At 29.1% G+C, this 17,651-nt stretch overlaps 1 protein-coding gene across 3 annotated transcripts; it reads right to left on the reverse strand.

Moving 5' to 3' along the window:
- Positions 1-1,825: 1,825 nt before the first annotated feature.
- LOC113872629 (exonuclease mut-7 homolog) lies at positions 1,826-11,709 on the reverse strand. Of its 3 annotated transcripts, none has more exons than XM_027510329.1 (11): positions 11,642-11,709; positions 10,504-10,650; positions 8,920-9,628; positions 8,705-8,789; positions 4,088-4,175; positions 3,578-3,762; positions 3,263-3,395; positions 2,887-3,023; positions 2,661-2,735; positions 2,197-2,292; positions 1,826-1,969 (listed from the first exon to the last, which is right to left on the reverse strand). In XM_027510329.1, the coding sequence occupies exons 3-11, from the start codon at positions 9,492-9,494 to the stop codon at positions 1,877-1,879; spliced, it is 1,467 nt and encodes a 488-aa protein (XP_027366130.1). In that variant the 5' UTR covers positions 9,495-9,628; positions 10,504-10,650; positions 11,642-11,709; the 3' UTR covers positions 1,826-1,876. The 3 variants fall into 3 exon arrangements, with proteins under 3 accessions (XP_027366130.1, XP_027366128.1, XP_027366129.1); XM_027510327.1 differs by having other exon boundaries at positions 8,920-9,598; positions 11,621-11,649; XM_027510328.1 differs by lacking the exon at positions 11,642-11,709 and having other exon boundaries at positions 8,920-10,385; positions 10,504-10,546.
- Positions 11,710-17,651: the final 5,942 nt, after the last annotated feature.

The following is a 17,651-nucleotide window of genomic DNA, read 5'->3' on the forward strand; positions in this document are numbered from 1 at the left end:
AGAAAAAAGGGCGACAGATGAATGTGTTATTGATTAATAATAAAATATTATAATATTTTATAACTTTTTGATTATGAAAATTGTAATGCAGAGATTTTGCTAGAGGGATGGACCACTGTAGAGAATCGAAGTCCTTAAACTTCTGGACACCATAGCATTTATCTTTTGTTTTTTGGCATGTCCATTGTACAATATTATGATTTTGGATGTCATGATTTGATCAAGAGTAACGAATGTGAGTTACAAGCCGAAAATATTTAGATAATTTAAAAGTATAACTCTGTTACTCGTATCATTTGATTGGTTGTTAATAATGAATGAGACTTTATTAATAAAAAATAATTCTAAAGTAAATTTTGATATTTTAAAAAAATTTGGGACCAATCAAGATCACGTTCGAGCAAATCCGATCTAATGAAGCCAAGAAAAGAAAAAGCAAGTTTCAATATTTTAGTTCCCATTTCGTTAATCCGATTCCTCATAATCATGGGATTGAGGAATCGCTCGCTTTCATCACTATGCTGCTCTAGCTCGAGACATCCAGTGTTTTTGGGATTGAGAAAAAAAATATTTCCATACAAACTTGTTACCGTAGAATGCTTTGTGTGTGTGTAAAACGGGACCATGACCCCAAAGCTGTTTAATTTGTTACACATACAAATTATTTCCAGAATCGATAGAATATCAATTTGTTTACTTCTGAAAAACGTCGAGAACCTGCCCAAAGAAAACAAAATAAAACGTCTTGAGTCTTAATGTTCAAAACGACTTATGGCACCAAGAAACGTTTTTAGGGTGAAGCTGGAAACAGCCAGTTAAGAAGTCGCCACTAAATGAAAAACAGATTTTACAAAACCGAACTGGTCCAAGAAAGAAACGAAAAGAAATACAACCCTCATGACATCCTATAGAAAAGAAACCACGAGGAAGGCTCCATCATATACACATCTAAACCACGTGGAACGCATGTTATCATAAAACTATATTACACTATCATACACACAATCTAACGACTGGTGACGATCTTCATGCATGCGATCTTAAAACTGGGAAATCTGTTCTTAAGAGATGACTTGGCCTCGCCTTCAGCCATGTACAATTTGTATGTGGCCACTCTGCGTTTTCTCTTTAGCTCATGGTTTTTCCACTGCGATTTCTGAGAAGGTGGCTTGCTCACATCCTCTTTATTGCGTTTATGTTTCCTCCTTGGAGATGGCTCATCATAAGAACAATAAGGAGAGGTCCTTCTCCTTCCTACCCACAATTCGTTGTCATTTATGGTTCTCACATTCAAGTCTTGTAGTTGGCTGTATCCTGCGGCTCCGTAGAATGATTGAGGCAGCCGGTGTTGGATCACTTCCATCTCTTTAAGCTGATACGGTTTTGATCACCCTAAGTCTCAAAACTCTATTCAATCAGTTTTTATTGCAATACTTTCCTTCTACGAATGTATTTGGTGTTCAATCTCCTCTCCTTTTCTCCCCTTTAGAGAGAAAATAAGGGGATATCGAAAATCTGAAACAGTAGGATTATCTTTTATATGTGAATTTATTTACGGTAAAGGAACGAGTGGTCAGAGGTGAATGGGGGAAAACTTATCGTCCGTTGCTGCAAGAGTGAAAGGGGAAAATCTGAATTTAGCCAAGCAAGTCATCCTCAAATATGTTGTGTTTATTTTGGGTTTCTTCACCAATCTAACCGTAATAGTAACTAGTAAATATAGCATGTATAATTTATCACATTTTAAAATGATACATATACATGACAAAAAATTATATATATATATAAAATGAATTTAATGAACACACTTCATAAAAATCTCTTGTTTTCTATATAAAATTTTCCACTTTACACTTTAATCAATTAAAAATTAATCTCAGTTCAGAATCAATCCTTGTTGGTCTCCATGTCTGTCCACAACTTTTGGTATATGTTTCTTGGATTTCTTGGCGTTTTCCGTGTGGGACACCTGGAGGGCAGTTAAAAACAGTAAAAATGATTAAGTTCATTCATGGAGGGTATTTTATTTATGGTAAATGTTTACTAGAGTTTTAATATTATGCCCAGACCAAAATAATGAGACTGCCAAAGACACAAAATGCCAGAATAATAAAAAAAGAGAAATTGTAATAAAGGAAAGGTTAAGCGGGGGTGGCTGCCTATTTGCCAGGCAGAGAAAGGGTATTAGTCACATACGATGCAAGACTTCCACTCAGATTTATCATGTCCATGACCGGGAAGATGGTGGAATATGTGAACAAGTATAACAGCATCCAGAGCAGCATATTCTAGCTGCACATTTAGAACCACGTTAGATAACTGCATGACTTGGTTCAAACGGATTACAATTCAGCCATCATAAACGTTCATGTCTTGTCATACACTAAATTTCTCATGAAATCATATATACAGCATAATTTGGAGTAATTCAATTCATTATCAGAAAAATAATACTTCTTCTTTGGCTATATTCAGCCCCTCCTCCCCCCTCCAGAAGTGTAAAAACTAGTATCGATTGCAACTTGCAAGATGTAGCAAACAAGGAATTATACAAAATGAACCTCCCGTTCCCGAAGCCAATGTCACAAATGCATTAGATCAAAGAAATTTATGAAGATGGAGAGCATTAATGAATAACAAAAAAGCAGGGGAGCAATTACTTGATTTGGAGACAAAGGTCGTTGCTCCCAGTTGCTGTTTCGTCTTGTCTTGTTTAAACTTGCTCCCAGTATTTTCTGATTTACCAATAAACACACAAGTTTTGTCAAAATAAGCTACAATTATAATGCAGACAAATCAGGAGATTTAATCATTATCCCTCCATGGCTATCAGATCTACTGGAAAAGAGACCTGAAACCCTAGAAGCACATTCATGCATGCAGTACCTCTGAAAGCCCGGCCAAACCACCGTGATGTTCTTTAAAAATATTCTGGACGTCCAGCAACATTTCATAATTCTTGAAACATCTCAACTCTTCATATGAGTGACCAAGTTGCTTTACATCACATTGGAAATTATACCCTGAAAATACAATTGAAACGCAATGGTTACCATCTCAGACTTACAAAATGACACCAAGTGCTTCATCGGTTAGAGAATGTTCCCTTACAATAGTAAAAAGATACTACTAGAAAACCCCATCAATGCTAGCATTCTCATTCGCGTTAATCATACCACAGAGGTTAGGGATCAGTCTTGTTCATCAAAAGTATTTTTTGCCAATATATTCACAAGACATAATGAATTTAGAATTTTCATACCAAGTTTTAGAATTCTAGGTGACAGCAAAATGCGAGATAGACAGTCGTCTAAAATGCCAGGCACCTCTGTGTGTAACTTTATCAGATCAAAGATAAAAACCATCTTTTCAGAAGCAATTTGCATGATAGAAACCTGGAACATAGAAAATCAAGGCAAAAGGAAAAATGGGAGAATCAAGAGTTCTGCTTCAGAGGGAAAACATGTCATAACTGGGAAGCCAAAAACCCAGATATAATTATTGACATACAATTCAAATAAACAGAGAAAGATGTATGGAGAAACATTAATCTATCAAGAAAATCATTTCAATTTACCTTGTTTGGCTTGCTGCCTTTTACATAATTAGGTTTCCATTCACAATCAATACCTACAACTTTAAAACCCTCAATATGACTTGTTGCAACAAGCAAACCTTCAACTTCATCAACCCAAATGATGTCTTCAACCGATAGTTCATCAAGATGTAAATAACGCCCTTGCAGATTATTTGTTTCAGGTACTACAAGACATAAAGCAGTTTTTGTGTTTGTCATCTGAGAATAAAATTGCAGATGGTAGATACTAAATAACAATAAAGTAAATAAACAAAATGGAAATGGAAATAACATCAATGCAGGCAAACTGAATAAAAAATGACCTAATGAACAGGAGTAATGCCTTTAGGATACAAGAACAAAATAAAAAATGACTCGGAAAAACAGAATGACTAGAGGCAAAAGAAGAATAAGCAGCACAATCTTCTTGATTACAGAGTCTTCATGTTAATCAGAATATAAATTTTTTATCCTTTACCAATTTTCGTTGGTCACAACAAACTGGCTTACCTTTGATATCCAAAAACCTGTCTAGGGAGTACCGATCACACAGTTCATCAACTTTCTCCGTGTAACCAGCTTCCATTGCCAAATAAACCTTAAATTTGTAAAATTAAAATATTAAACATATTTTAGAATTATACTGAGGCTATAACGCTTACGAAAATGTCAAGAAAAATTAACATTCAACAACAAAAGAAGTTGCAAAGATTATAAAGTGATTCTAGGAGAGAGCCTTACTATTCAAGATAGGTCTTGGTTCTTGATGTTCATTTCAAGATAAGTAAACAGAGAATTTGATAAGTTATTGTTTTAAGAATTAAGTGATGACTACTTAAAGGTGAGAAATAATTGGACTTTTATAGGCAGTTAGTAGAAGAGAGTAACTAGGTTGCAAAAGGTAATGCTAACATCATTTGGGACAAAATGGCTACAAAAGTCAGGAAAGTTGCCAAGAAAATTTTAAGTGGATCTAAAAGTTTTTTACCAAAAGAGAAGGAATCATAGTAGTGAAATGAAAGTGTGCAAGAGAATATTAGAGATAAGATGATGTATTTAAGACTGACTAAATGCAACAATGCTGAAAATTTGGCAAGATATCAGAATGCAAGAAATATCAAAGACAATTGGGAAAAATATTTCTATAATTATTTTAAGGATGTTATAGGAAGATTATAAGTGCAAGCGAATAATCCAAATTTGATATAGTTGAAGAAGTAAATAAAACTCTTACAAGGACGAACAATGATAAAACAATTGACCCTAATAATATCCTTATTAATGTTTGGAAAAATTTGAGAAAATACGAACTTAGTGTCTCACTAAACTCTTGAAATTTAAGAATATCTCAGATGAATGAAGGAGTAACACTTTGGTCCCTATATACAAAAATAAGAATGATATCCACAATTGCAAAATATAGAAGGATTACATTTATGAGTTACACTACAAAGTTGTGAAAAAAAGTGATTGAACATAAATTACAAGATGAATTGAAATTGCAAAAAATTAAGATTAAATCCTCATTTTGGTCTCCGAGAGAATTTGCGTTTGGCATTTTAGTCTGTAAAAAATTAAAAATGTCACGTTAGTCCTTGATTTTTATCTCTGTCGTTTATTTTAGTTCCTTAACACATATTTCATTAACAAATAGTAACAAAAAGCTAACATGTCACGTTAAGTGTCATGTCACGTTACCCTTCTCTCTCCTTGTTTTCCCGTCTTTGAAATGCTTGTTACCTCTGTTTTAATATAAATCTTTGAATCCATTCATAGATTGATGCAAAGGAATTTATTTATCAGAAAGTACAGTGATGAGTCCCACTAGAATTTTATCTAAAAGAAAAACCCTTCACAGATTCCCACTCATTCCTCTACCTCTCCTTGTAATCTTCCTCTCCTTTTTCATTCTCGATATTTTTTTCCATACAAAACCTCATTTTGTATTCCCCAAAAATTCATCATCAGAAGATCCTCAATGCTCACACCAAGCACTAGCCATAGGGGGGAAATTCATGTGGTACACACCTGGTTTCAGTAACCAACTATTTGAGCTATCTGAGTTTAAAAATGCTCTTTTAATGACTGGAATTCTCAATTGTACTTTGGTGGTTCCTCCTATTCTTGATCATCATGCTGTTGCCCTAAGTAGATGACCAAAGTTTAGGGTTTTGGATCCAAAGGGTATTCGAATTTTGGTTTAGGATCATGTAATTGAGCTAATTAGGAGTGGGCATTATGTCTCCATTGCAGAATTACCATGAAGATGGTCATGAGGATGACATGTTAGATTCATTTCAAACTGATGAACAACTAAAGAAGAAAAAGAAAATATTATATGTTAGGAGAAAGAAAGATGTGTTTAAGACTCTTGGACCGGATTCTCAAATTGAATCAATCTCACTCCTTGCATTTGGAAGCCTTTTCTTTGCCCCATATAAGGGTTCTCAAATATATGTTGATATTATTGAGTCGCAACAGGACCAGAGATTTTTATCTTTGATGGAGAAGATTAAATTTCTTCCATTGGTCTTAGAAATTGTGATTGTTGGAAAGGGATTTGCTAAAGCAACCATAAAGGCCCCATTTTTTAGGTGGAATCCACGTTTAGGGTTTGATGGGCATGAAGAAACCCCAATAATAAAAGGAAGGAAGAAACGACACTGTTTTGCCATGTTCACTTTCTCGATCCTTCAAAACGACGCCATTTTTGCCAACTGAACATCTGACATGGCACGTAATGTGACATGTCAACTTTCTGTTATCATTTGTTAATGAGATTTGTGTTTAAGGATTAAAATAAACAACGGAGATAGAAGTCAGGGACTAACGTAACATTCTTAATTTTTCAAGGACTAAAATATCAGATGCAAACTCTCTCAAAGACCAAAATAAGAGTTTAGCCAAAAAATTAATTTAGTTTTATGTCAGAAAAGTCTACAACAAAAGCTAGATATTTTTATGAAAGATGATAAAAAAATATTGCTAGAAAAAAAGACTTACATATGATTTTTATTGAATTAGAAAAAGTATATGACTATGTACCAAGAGAAGTATTATAAAAGGTTTCAAAAAAGAAAGAAATTCATGTAGAATATAATAAGACTATATACAAAATACAAAACATGTATAAGAGGGTAAATACGTGTACAAAAACTTTTAAAGGCGTATCTAAAAACTTTTCAATAGGGATAAGTTTGCATCAAAGTTCTACTTTGAAACCTTGTTAAATCTAGACCTACATGTACTTACAAGTGACATACAAAAATTTGTCCCTAAGTACATGTTCCTTGAGAACGACAAAATATTAATTAAGAATTCAAAAGAAGTTAATGTTAAACTTGATTTATGGAGGGAGACGTTAAAATCTAACAATTTTCACTTAAGTAAAAGTAAATGAGTATGTGCATTGTAGGTTTAGCAAAAAATAATATAAGGACCATGTGTTAGAAGTTAAAATTGGAGATGATATTATAATTTAAATATCAAAGTTCAAGTACTTGGGATTGATTCTACAAAATAATGAAAAAAGTAATAAAGATATTACTGAAAGAATACAAGTTGAGTGATTAAAATGAAAAAAGACAAAAAGTTACTTGTATCTGTAAAGTACTTATCAAGTTAAGAAAGTTTTTTTGATACAACAATATGATCAATTATCCTATATGATAGCGAATCATAAGCCTTAAAGAAACAACATGAGAAAAAAGTGGGTATGACAAAAATAAAAATATTAAGGTAGATGAGTGATTGAATGAGAAAAGACAAGATAAGAAATGATAATATATTTGAAAATATTGAAATCACACTTATAGTAGAAAAGATGATTGAAAACTATCTAAAATAGTTTGATCAAATGAAAAACGACCTTTGGAGGCACTAGTGAAGAAAATGGATTGCATGACTTTTAGTCTTGTTAAAAAGAGTAGAGAAAAACCAAGAACTTTAGAAAAAGTTATTAAAATAAACCTTTTGATCAACCATATTTTTAAAAATTTAGTTTTTGGCTGAGTTAAATAGTGTCATATGATTCATATAGCTAACCTCAGCTACTGAAGTAAAGTTTGGTTATTGTTATTACATCTTCATTTCGATAGAATGAAAATTAGAGTATTGTTATTTTGCTTATATGCCCAGTTCCATATTCATTTTAAAATTAAACTTTCACAGCTTACAACTGAGCCTCTATTACATTAATAACACTTCCTGGGCACTTAACGCTGTCCAAGCCCACTCAAACTGGACACAATGGTTCATGAAATTGTCCTATCTTGAATTTAAAAAATTTCACAGCATTCCTTTGATAAGTATATACACCCCAAGCAATTCTCATAGCAGCATGTCAAATGGTACCTAATAAACAGGCTAAGATTATGCTTACGGCACTTATGTAGCTGATATACAAGTAAAGTTAAGGAGCTGGTAAAAAACCAACCACATTCTAGGAGGCTATCCCTAGCCTTGTACGTAAACTCCCCACCACTTTATAACAACCAAATATGGGTGACCTAACTGAAATCCCTTCTCTTTAAGCAATGAGTTCAAATATCAACATGCTACCAGTGGTTTAACAACTCATTAAATTTACTGAAAAACAATCTCTCTCTTGTAAAACAATTTTAAACAATAGGTCATCTAATATTTATTTCAGGAAATATACTCATCTTGATACATATTTTGCAGCATTGGAAGCTGACATGGCCAAAATTACCCTTCAAGTGTGACAAGAATAGTAACACAAGGATGAAATGTTTGTTCTGGTGCAGAATAAATAGACAAATTAAGATTAAAATAAAGTGAATACAAATTAAATTTTGGCTAATGAAGACTCATGAAGGTTGTACAACAAGGACTGCTGAAAACATTATGCACCTATAGCAGAGTAAGAAAAAGATTGTCTAAGTTTCATTTGTAAACAACCCAATCAACATGACATAGAAATCAAAATTGAAGATCACACAAGCATTAATACAAGGGTAAAACTAATCAATACAAGAAGACTGTAAAGGACATAGTTTAAAAAGTAAGGCATTATTTTACAGTCTCTGGTGGTATTCACCAATTCAATTCAGAGCATGCACATACATAATAGCAATCATTATGCAAAATATGAAAATAACAACTGACCAAATATTCCATTAGCTGTCTATCATTGTTTGTTCTTGCCTCGGCAACATCCCAACATCCTTTTTCTGCTAAGGTTTTTAGTGAGCTACAAATCAAAGAAGTAATCTTGTAAAAGAATTTTAAAATGGTTGAGGGGATGTGGAGTTGAAATTAGAATTAGAATGCTTTGAACAAATCAAACAGTAGAACCATGTGAACAACTACAAGTCATTTACCTTTCTTTACACCTTTTGTATACATTAGGGAAATCGTGCTTTAGATTATTTTTCTTTATAGTCTCATAGGCATTCTTTAGCATGTTCCTCTCAATGAACTCCTCCACAAGTATGGATAACATAGGTTTCCCCATATATGTCGCCCACTTCTCTGCTGCTTTGAATTGATTACTCTTTATCATTTCATGGAGAAAAGACTTGCCATAGTGGTGGATAGAGAAATGCTCCATTAAAGTGACAGCTGTCACATACAACTGGGATTTTACCAATTCAACAATATACTGCTCAACAAATTCTTTTGCTGTGAGACTTAAATCATATTTTTCCTTGATTTGGCACATTGCTTTCTCAACATTTGTTAGTTTTACATCAGAAATCTCCAATAACTTCAGGACTATCTTGTCATCATGATAGATCTCACCCCTAAGAATATCAAGAAGAAGATGGGCGGCCAAGTCTTTCACTTCCAAGGAAGCTTCTGTAGTGGTTGATCTTTTTAGGAAGCGGCAAAGAGCAGATACAATCAAATGAGTAAATCCTTGACTGTGATCTTCAAATAAAGGTGACACATACATGCACTGAACAATAAAAGTTGATGGTCCAGGTTTTGGATCATTATGGAGAACAAGATATACTTGATGTTGAAGGGCTCGGAATTTTGCTGTTGCCTTACATGTGCCTATGCAATGTCATTCAAAGGAAAACAACTCTGAAAAGTAAGAAACAAGATGCATATTGATGAGACAGATGGAAACCACATTAAGTCTAATGAATAATCATCAATTTCAATTGCAACAAAGAAGTTTGATGGCTAATTATGAAAACATTTATAAAGAAGTTTGCTGACTTGTATGAAAAGAATATCTTACTAACTTTATAAAGGACTCATTACCAGAGCTGATAAGTAATTAAGGTCTGTAAAAAAATTTCTTAGTTATGGGCTTTCCAAAAAATCAACTTTCTGCTCATGTGCCCATATAATATCAATTGACCCTGAAAAGTGATAATTGGTTCCTGAATCACTTTTTTTCCCCAAAAAGTTTCCATGCATGGGCAATAATATATTAAAGCAGATACCACGTATGTAATCTGAAAGATATAGGATATCATATATCTGAAGTCTGAACATTGAAATGCTCAACCCAAAATAAATATCATTCTAGGAAGGAATTTGTAACACAAGGCAGAGTGAGATTTTGGACAAATCTTGGATGACAATTAATTTCTTGGGACGTGAAGGAAATAATTTAAGTAAATAATTCAAAGCCCTTGAAGAAGGAAAAAAATGTTTTAACTATCAAATAATCATCGGATGCCAAGATAGTTAAAACACACACCCCCTCAAAACCAGTTTTATCCTAGGTGTCACATGTTCAACACTTAGACAATGAAAACATAGACATGTGCACAACAAGTTTCCAGACAATAAACACTGATGTCCAGTCTCTTTGAGTGCACGGTGTTACCTTCAAGAAAAATAAATTATCAGAGAGGTTACTTGAAGCATTTCAGCAAACTCATAGCACTCATCATCATATCCAATCTCAGAACAAATATCAGCATTGAAAAGAGAAGAAAGCGTACCATAAAAATAGCATTCTTTCAGCAGGAATATAAATACCACTGGAGAGACATGTGTTAAATCATAAAAAGCATGTGTGCATAAGGTCCACACTGGACAAGCACTGTCCTTATTGCACATCTCTGCTACATTCTCCTCCAAACCCATCCCTGGTCCAAATTGCAATCAGAGCAGCAATGTGTAAGATAACTATTTGGGGATAGCAAGTTACAGCATGCACATCATGACTCTTAATTCCATACATTAATCAGATCATCCATTCTCTACTCTAAAGCTTACTATGGAACAAATGAGTCCTCTACGAAGCACCAACTCAGACGGAAACATTCTGTCACAGCTAATGTCCAAAATATAGGACACTGGAACAGTGCACACATACACGCACATATAATCCAGATTTTTGTATCTTTCCTTTTATAATAATGATTCTCACGAAAAATTGAGAAACAACATTTTAAAATATTCTATATCATTTTAAAGTAACTTTTCTAAGTGCTTTTAAAAAAATCGAATAAAACCGTGCTTAATAGACAACAACCTGACTCGAAGAAGTAACCAAATTGAAACTAAAATTCTTATCATTTTCACAAAGAAAGTAGTGATGTGGCTGCTGATAGGTCACTGACTCCAAAATAGCATGCTGGTAAGTCAAATAGGTAAAAGTTGCCGCAATATCACTGTTGATTAAAAAGTCTCGCAAATTACCGTCCTTGAAAACACAAGTCCAACATAGGAACAAAGGATACAAAATTACCCACACTGCTCACATTTATGACTCAAAATTCAGAGACTCCGGTAACTGTGCATAAATGCTTTATTGTTTACATAAAACTGCGACCCTTGCAATGTTCTCGCGATGTTTGATTAGTGGTAGAAGAAACCAGCATGTTTCACTTTCGCAGGGATTTTGAGAAACATCATGTTCCATCCCTCTTAGAGGTAAGTTCGGAAAAAAAACATAAAAAAATAAAAATAAAAATCCACGAATAAAGAAAGAGAAAAGAAAAGGAGTTTGTTCGTTGAGTTACTTTTCCTTTTCTGAATGACAAGCAAAACAGTGCATGCAGCGGAAAATAGAAACAGGAGTGGAAGAGGAGAAGAATAAAAGGAGAAATTCACCGACTAAAGTTCGAATCCAACCGAAAAATTTGCAGATTGTAGGGTTGTTTAGCTCCTTGTTTAGCAGCAACTCTGTTGTGCGTGACTCCGTCTTGCTCAACACATTCGTTGTTATATGATATGTTCTGATCGGTTTGAATTCAACAAAACTCGATTAAATAATATTTTATATTTATAATAATTAATAATCATTATTATTATAAAAATATAATTTTCATTGTTAATTAATTTTTAAAAAAATATTTTTACTATTAAATTATAAATTTAATCAAAACAATTTTATACGATGAGATGTTTTTTATATTTTTATCTGACTATGAATTATGGTATTAGCGAAAGTGATTCTTTTATAATCATTTTAGAAGCTGTACCGATTATATATTTTAATTGGTTAGTAATATAAAATATTATACTAATAATACATTAAAAATGAAGTTAATTTTATAATATAAAATATATTAATCTTATATAAAAATATATATTTAAAAGACTATTTTCTTTTTTACATAAAAATTAATTATTTAAAGAAATGCACAATAAAATATTTTGATTATTACTTAATAAAATATTTTCATATTGTAGTAAAAAATTTAATTATTATATCATAAATAAATATTTTATTATTTTTAATATTATAATTATAATATAATATTATATTAATACTTGTATTTACATGTAATTAAAGAGAGAGAAAAAAGTATGAAAATATAGACAACATAATAGTCAAAATTAAAAGATAAAAATTTATACAAATAATTTAATTTTATTTTCACTCTTAAATATTATAATATTTTGATTTAACTTTTTACTTAAAAAATATAATCACTCTTGAATATAACTCTTTTGATACATATTTTATTTGTTATTTATTATTACTAAATAAAAGTAAAATTAATAATAAATTATATAAAATTCTTTAAAAAAAAATAACATACATATATATAATCTTTTTTATATGAGAGTGAGAGATGTAAATCGGAATCATATAATTATATGATTTAAAAAAAATATTATCACTTAAAATATGTCATATTATTATTTAAAAATAATACAAATTTTTAAAAACATATTTTCATTATATATATATATTTAAAAATATAAAATGAGAGAAAAAAGGATAATGAAATAAGTAATTATTAAGTAATTGTTAATCTAAAAACTAAGATAATATTAATATTTATTAAGTAAAAAATATTTTCTTTTAATAAAATTTTATAAGAATAATTTAATGCATGAGCATATAAAAAATTATATTTTTAAATTATAAAAAATTATTTCATTTAAAAAATTGAAAATAATAAATAAAATTTATTGCATATTAAATATTGTTTATAAGTGATAACTAATAAATTGAAATAAAAAAAATATTTTATTTTTAAATTTTGTTTGAAAGTTGGTTTGAGCCTTGAGGAAGGAATTCAGAGAAAAAAAATAATATTATGTAATGTTTATTATTGATAAGAGTGAGAGACTTTATAAATTTATATTAACTCTTCTTTTCGTTCTTTTTTTATTTTTTTTTCTTTCTTTTTTCTTACTTTTCAAATTATTTTATTAACAGTTTACAATGTTATTAATAATATAAGTTTATAATTTATTTAATAGTTTGTAGCTAAATAAATAAAAAAATTATAACTTTTAAAAAAATACCGTAAATAAATTTTAGATTACAAGCTAACTTTTAACAAATTTTTTTATTTTTTTCTTGCTTTAAAACACACTCAACAAAAAAAAAACTGGATTTATTATTATTTAATTAATAATAAATAAACTAAATAAATAAATATTTCATTAATTTATTAATAATAAATAGTTATTTATTTAACTAAATAATAATAATAAATAAAAATTATTTAATTAATTTGTTTATAATAAATAATTTTATATTTAATTTCAATATTATTCCAATATAATTATTACATATATTTTTTTAGTAATTCAACTTATTTCAACTAGTTATATAGCTAGATTTATTAAATAATTTTAATTAATTATACAACTATATATTTTTAACTGTGAAGTTATAAACTTTCAGTTTTTTAACGACCTTTAAAATACTTCATATGCAAATTTTGTATATTTATCTTAATGTTGTATATGCGGAATATGTTTATTTCATTGTTTAATATGTTCACAAATTTATTGGTATATATTTTTTATGTATATTATTAACATTTAAAGAAAAAATCTCAAGTTTTTTAAGATTTAAAATTTTTATACATAATAAATAAAGTTGTATTTATTAGTTTAGTTTGTTAAATATTCAATAATTGTTAGTTCATACTCAATGAAATAACAAATTTATGCTCTTAATATGTGTAGTTTCTTTTTTTTATTAATAAAAATATAATTTTGTTATATAAATAAAATTTGCCTATATAAAAATTAGAGGGAAAATTATAATATTAATTTGAAATCACTGGTTCTACTTTATTTCTTTCAATTGATTGTTAGTAGAAGAAATATTTCATATCCAATAAATCTAAAAAAAAATTATAAAAAAATATCACTACAAAAATGACTTTTTATAATATAATTTTATATTAGTTAAGAAAAAAATTATGAAAAAAATATAGTGATATTTTTTAAATTTATGCAAACCTTTTACATAAAAAAAAGTTCTCTCATAATTTATTACAATGGTTACATAAGAATCAATGTAAAAAATAAGGTGAGATTTTTTTAAAAAGTTTTGAAAAATTTTTTTTATAGTAATTATACTATACAACTAATGTAGAAAATGATTTTTACATCGATTCTGAAAGTAACAAATCTAAAAAATGATGTTTATATTTTTTTTATAAGCTTTTTCGTCAATTATACTAGAAAACATTTTTCACATTAGTTGTACTATACAACTAATGTTAAAAAGTCTTTATTAGTGCATTCTACCACTTTTAAACAATAATTTCTTTTGTATCCAATATACAAAGTATTATAGGTTTCTGTTTCTCTCTTGCCTTAGCCATAAAATCTTCATTACAACCTAGTCTTCTTGTCAATCTTGTTTAAAACTTGTTATTGGTACATAAATTGGTCCATGTTCTTTGTATTTTCACAATATTTCATTTTTATGTTTGTTTAAAACATGAGAATGTCACTGATACAAGCAAAATATTCTTTTGCTTTTCAAGATCTTGGCATCGTTTTTTACCTATAGAATACAAATTTCTTTGTTAGGTTGAAGAAAAGTTATTTGTGACATTTTAACTTAGTCTATTTATATCATTTTGCTACTTCAAATATGCAAGGGCAGCTCAAGTGCTTTTAGGGCTTAAAGTAAATTTAAAAATGAAGTTTTTTCTATTAATAAAATAATTTTTTTAAATTATTATAATTTTATTTAAAATTTATTTTTTAAACTTTTTTTTTAAAATTATTATAATTTTATTTAAAATTTATTTAAAATAAGACCAAATTAAAATAATAAAATCTGATTGTCAAGAAAATAAACTTGACACTTGCAATGTCTACGCCTCCAAAAGTGACAGTTTTGCAAAGAAACTGTGAAATACTGTTTGACAGGTGTGTGTAATGGAGGCTGAGTAGTAAAGGGAAGACTCTTGTACCAGTGTCTCTGTATTGAGAAAATGGAAGGCTTCATATCAATGCTTATGCGTTAGAAAAATAGAAGACTTTACTTTCTCTTCCACTTCTACCCCAAGGTTGTTGTTAGTAAAAAAAATACAAATTGAAACAAAATTAAACAAAAAGAGAGTAGTTAGAGAAAGGAAGAAGAAAGAAGTAGCAGTTAAATAAAAAATAAAAAACTATTCAATTTTTTTCTTTGCTATTCAATTATTTTTTTAAAAAAATAAATTAAAAAACGTTTATTATTTATTGGTTAAGAGTTACAGCTCATTAAATATTATTTATAATATCAATGAAAAGTTAATAATTACTTAAAATATTTAAATTAAAAGCTATTTTTAAATTTAATCTTTTTAATTTTTTTAAAAGTATAATAAAACTAAAAAAAAAATTGGGGGCCTAAAGCCCTTGCTTTACTTGCTTGGGCTTTAGGCCACCCCTGCAAATATGTCATAAAATTTTATATTTCTGCATACAACCTTATTGAATGAAGTGTCTTTATTTTGTTATTCCTTTTATCTTGCAATTTTTGTATATTATGAACTATGTACATTATATATATGTTTTTTTTCAACATTTTTTGTTGCACACGATATATTTCATGAAAAACTTGAATGAAATGCTTAGTAACTTATTAATAAAATAATTTTTTTAAATTATTATAATTTTATTTAAAATTTATTTTTTAAACTTTTTTTTAAAATTTATTTAAAATAAGACCAAATTAAAATAATAAAATCTGATTGTCAAGAAAATAAACTTGACACTTGCAATCTCTACGTCTCCAAAAGTGACAGCTTTGAAAAGAAACTTGTGAAATACTGTTTGATAGGTGTGGGTAATGGAAGCTGAATAGTGAAGGGAAGACTCTTGTACCAGTGTCTCTGCATTGAGAAAATGGAAAGCTTCGTACCAATGCTTATGCGTTACAAAAATAGAAGACTTTGCTTTCTCTTCCACTTCTACCCCAAGGTTGTTGTTAGTAAAAAAAATACAAATTGAAACAAAATTAAACAAGAAGAGAGTAGTTAGAGAAAGGAAAAAGAAAGAAGTAGCAGTCATAGACATATCTTAAATGTCACATAATCCTTACTTTTTGACTCTTAAATATTGTATGTCATGTCATTCATCTCACAAATTGATACCTACCAAGGTATTAGAAGGAAAAAATATCCATTTGAATGATTATATATATATATATATATATATATATATATATATATATATATGCTAATACTAACTTTTCTTGACTCAAAGGTCTTTGGTAACTTATGTTAGCATCTTTTTACAAAATAGAAATAAATTGGATCTAAGACTAGTAAGACATGTCTTTTAAGGTTTCAAATTTAATATGAAAGGCTGTGTTCTTTTGAACCTTTCAAACAAAATCTTTTGTATCTAAAAATATAATTCTATATGAACACTTGTATAATAATATACTTGATAAAATTTTAATTCTTTAAAATTTACATTATCTTTGAGTGCTTGCTTGGTTGTTGTATAACATACCACTTTTAAGTTGTGTACTTGGAGACTAATGTGAAATATTACCAAAATTTTGTCTTATATAATATACAAGATTCAAAAAATAATTTATAATTTCTTAATGGAAAAGTTTTTTCTTGAATAAGATAAGATCACACCTAATGAGATAAAAATGAGAAGTTATGCAACGTTCTTAAGTAATCATCATTCAACTAACCTATTTTTGTAGCTATGAATGATAGTTGGATAAATGTTAGATGTGCAATTGAAATTTAAAATTTGAGAATGATGTGGAAGAGATTTTAAAATTTGCTAAAAGAAATGCACCTAATAATAAAGGAAAATTTTATTATATTTGTGTGAAGTATTTAAATTTAAGGCAATTAAGTGTTAAAATATAAGAGACCATGTATTTTGCAAGAGTTATATGACATGGATATGGCATGACAAATTACTAGATATGTCCACCTTATCCCAAACAACTAAGGTTGATATAGACATGAATGATCAACTAGAAAACTTGATTCGTGATATCAAGTAAGAGTTTTTTTTGAGCGAGGACATGTTTTTGAGAATTTATTCAAAGATATTAACAAGCCTTTGTATCCATAGTATATTGATTTCACACAATTATCAGTAATGTTAAAATTAGTTAACTTGAAAATAAGAAATAAGTGAACTGATAAAAGTTTTACATAATTACTTCAATTATTGAAAGATATTTTTCTAAAAGTTAATACACTTCTGTTATATAATAAATGTAAAATTATAAAGAGTAAGTAACAAAATAGAGAGAACAATAAAAAGACGAAGAGAAAATCTCAATTTTATTTCCTATCACCTCGCCTCAATACAAATGAGATATTTTTATAGGCCTAAATCTATAATTGAAGAATCTCATCTCTTTAAATGAGATTTAAACAAAATGGTTATAAAATTGTAAGTTACAAAGAAT

Source organism: Abrus precatorius, unplaced genomic scaffold (genome assembly GCF_003935025.1).
Source record: "Abrus precatorius isolate BTA unplaced genomic scaffold, Abrus_2018 Scaffold7, whole genome shotgun sequence".
NCBI classification, from domain to species: Eukaryota; Viridiplantae; Streptophyta; class Magnoliopsida; order Fabales; family Fabaceae; genus Abrus; species Abrus precatorius.

Bases quoted from the DNA above. Each gene is read 5' to 3' on its own strand.
- LOC113872629 (XM_027510327.1), bottom strand. From the start codon at position 10,648: ATGGGTTTGGAGGAGAATGTAGCAGAGATGTGCAATAAGGACAGTGCT. The intron at 4,176-8,704 runs GTCAGTTGTTAT...TACAAATTTAAG, and splicing joins GACAGCTAATGGAATATTTG to GTTTATTTGGCAATGGAAGC. The intron at 2,736-2,886 runs GTACTGCATGCA...TTGGTAAATCAG, and splicing joins GTTTGGCCGGGCTTTCAGAG to AAAATACTGGGAGCAAGTTT.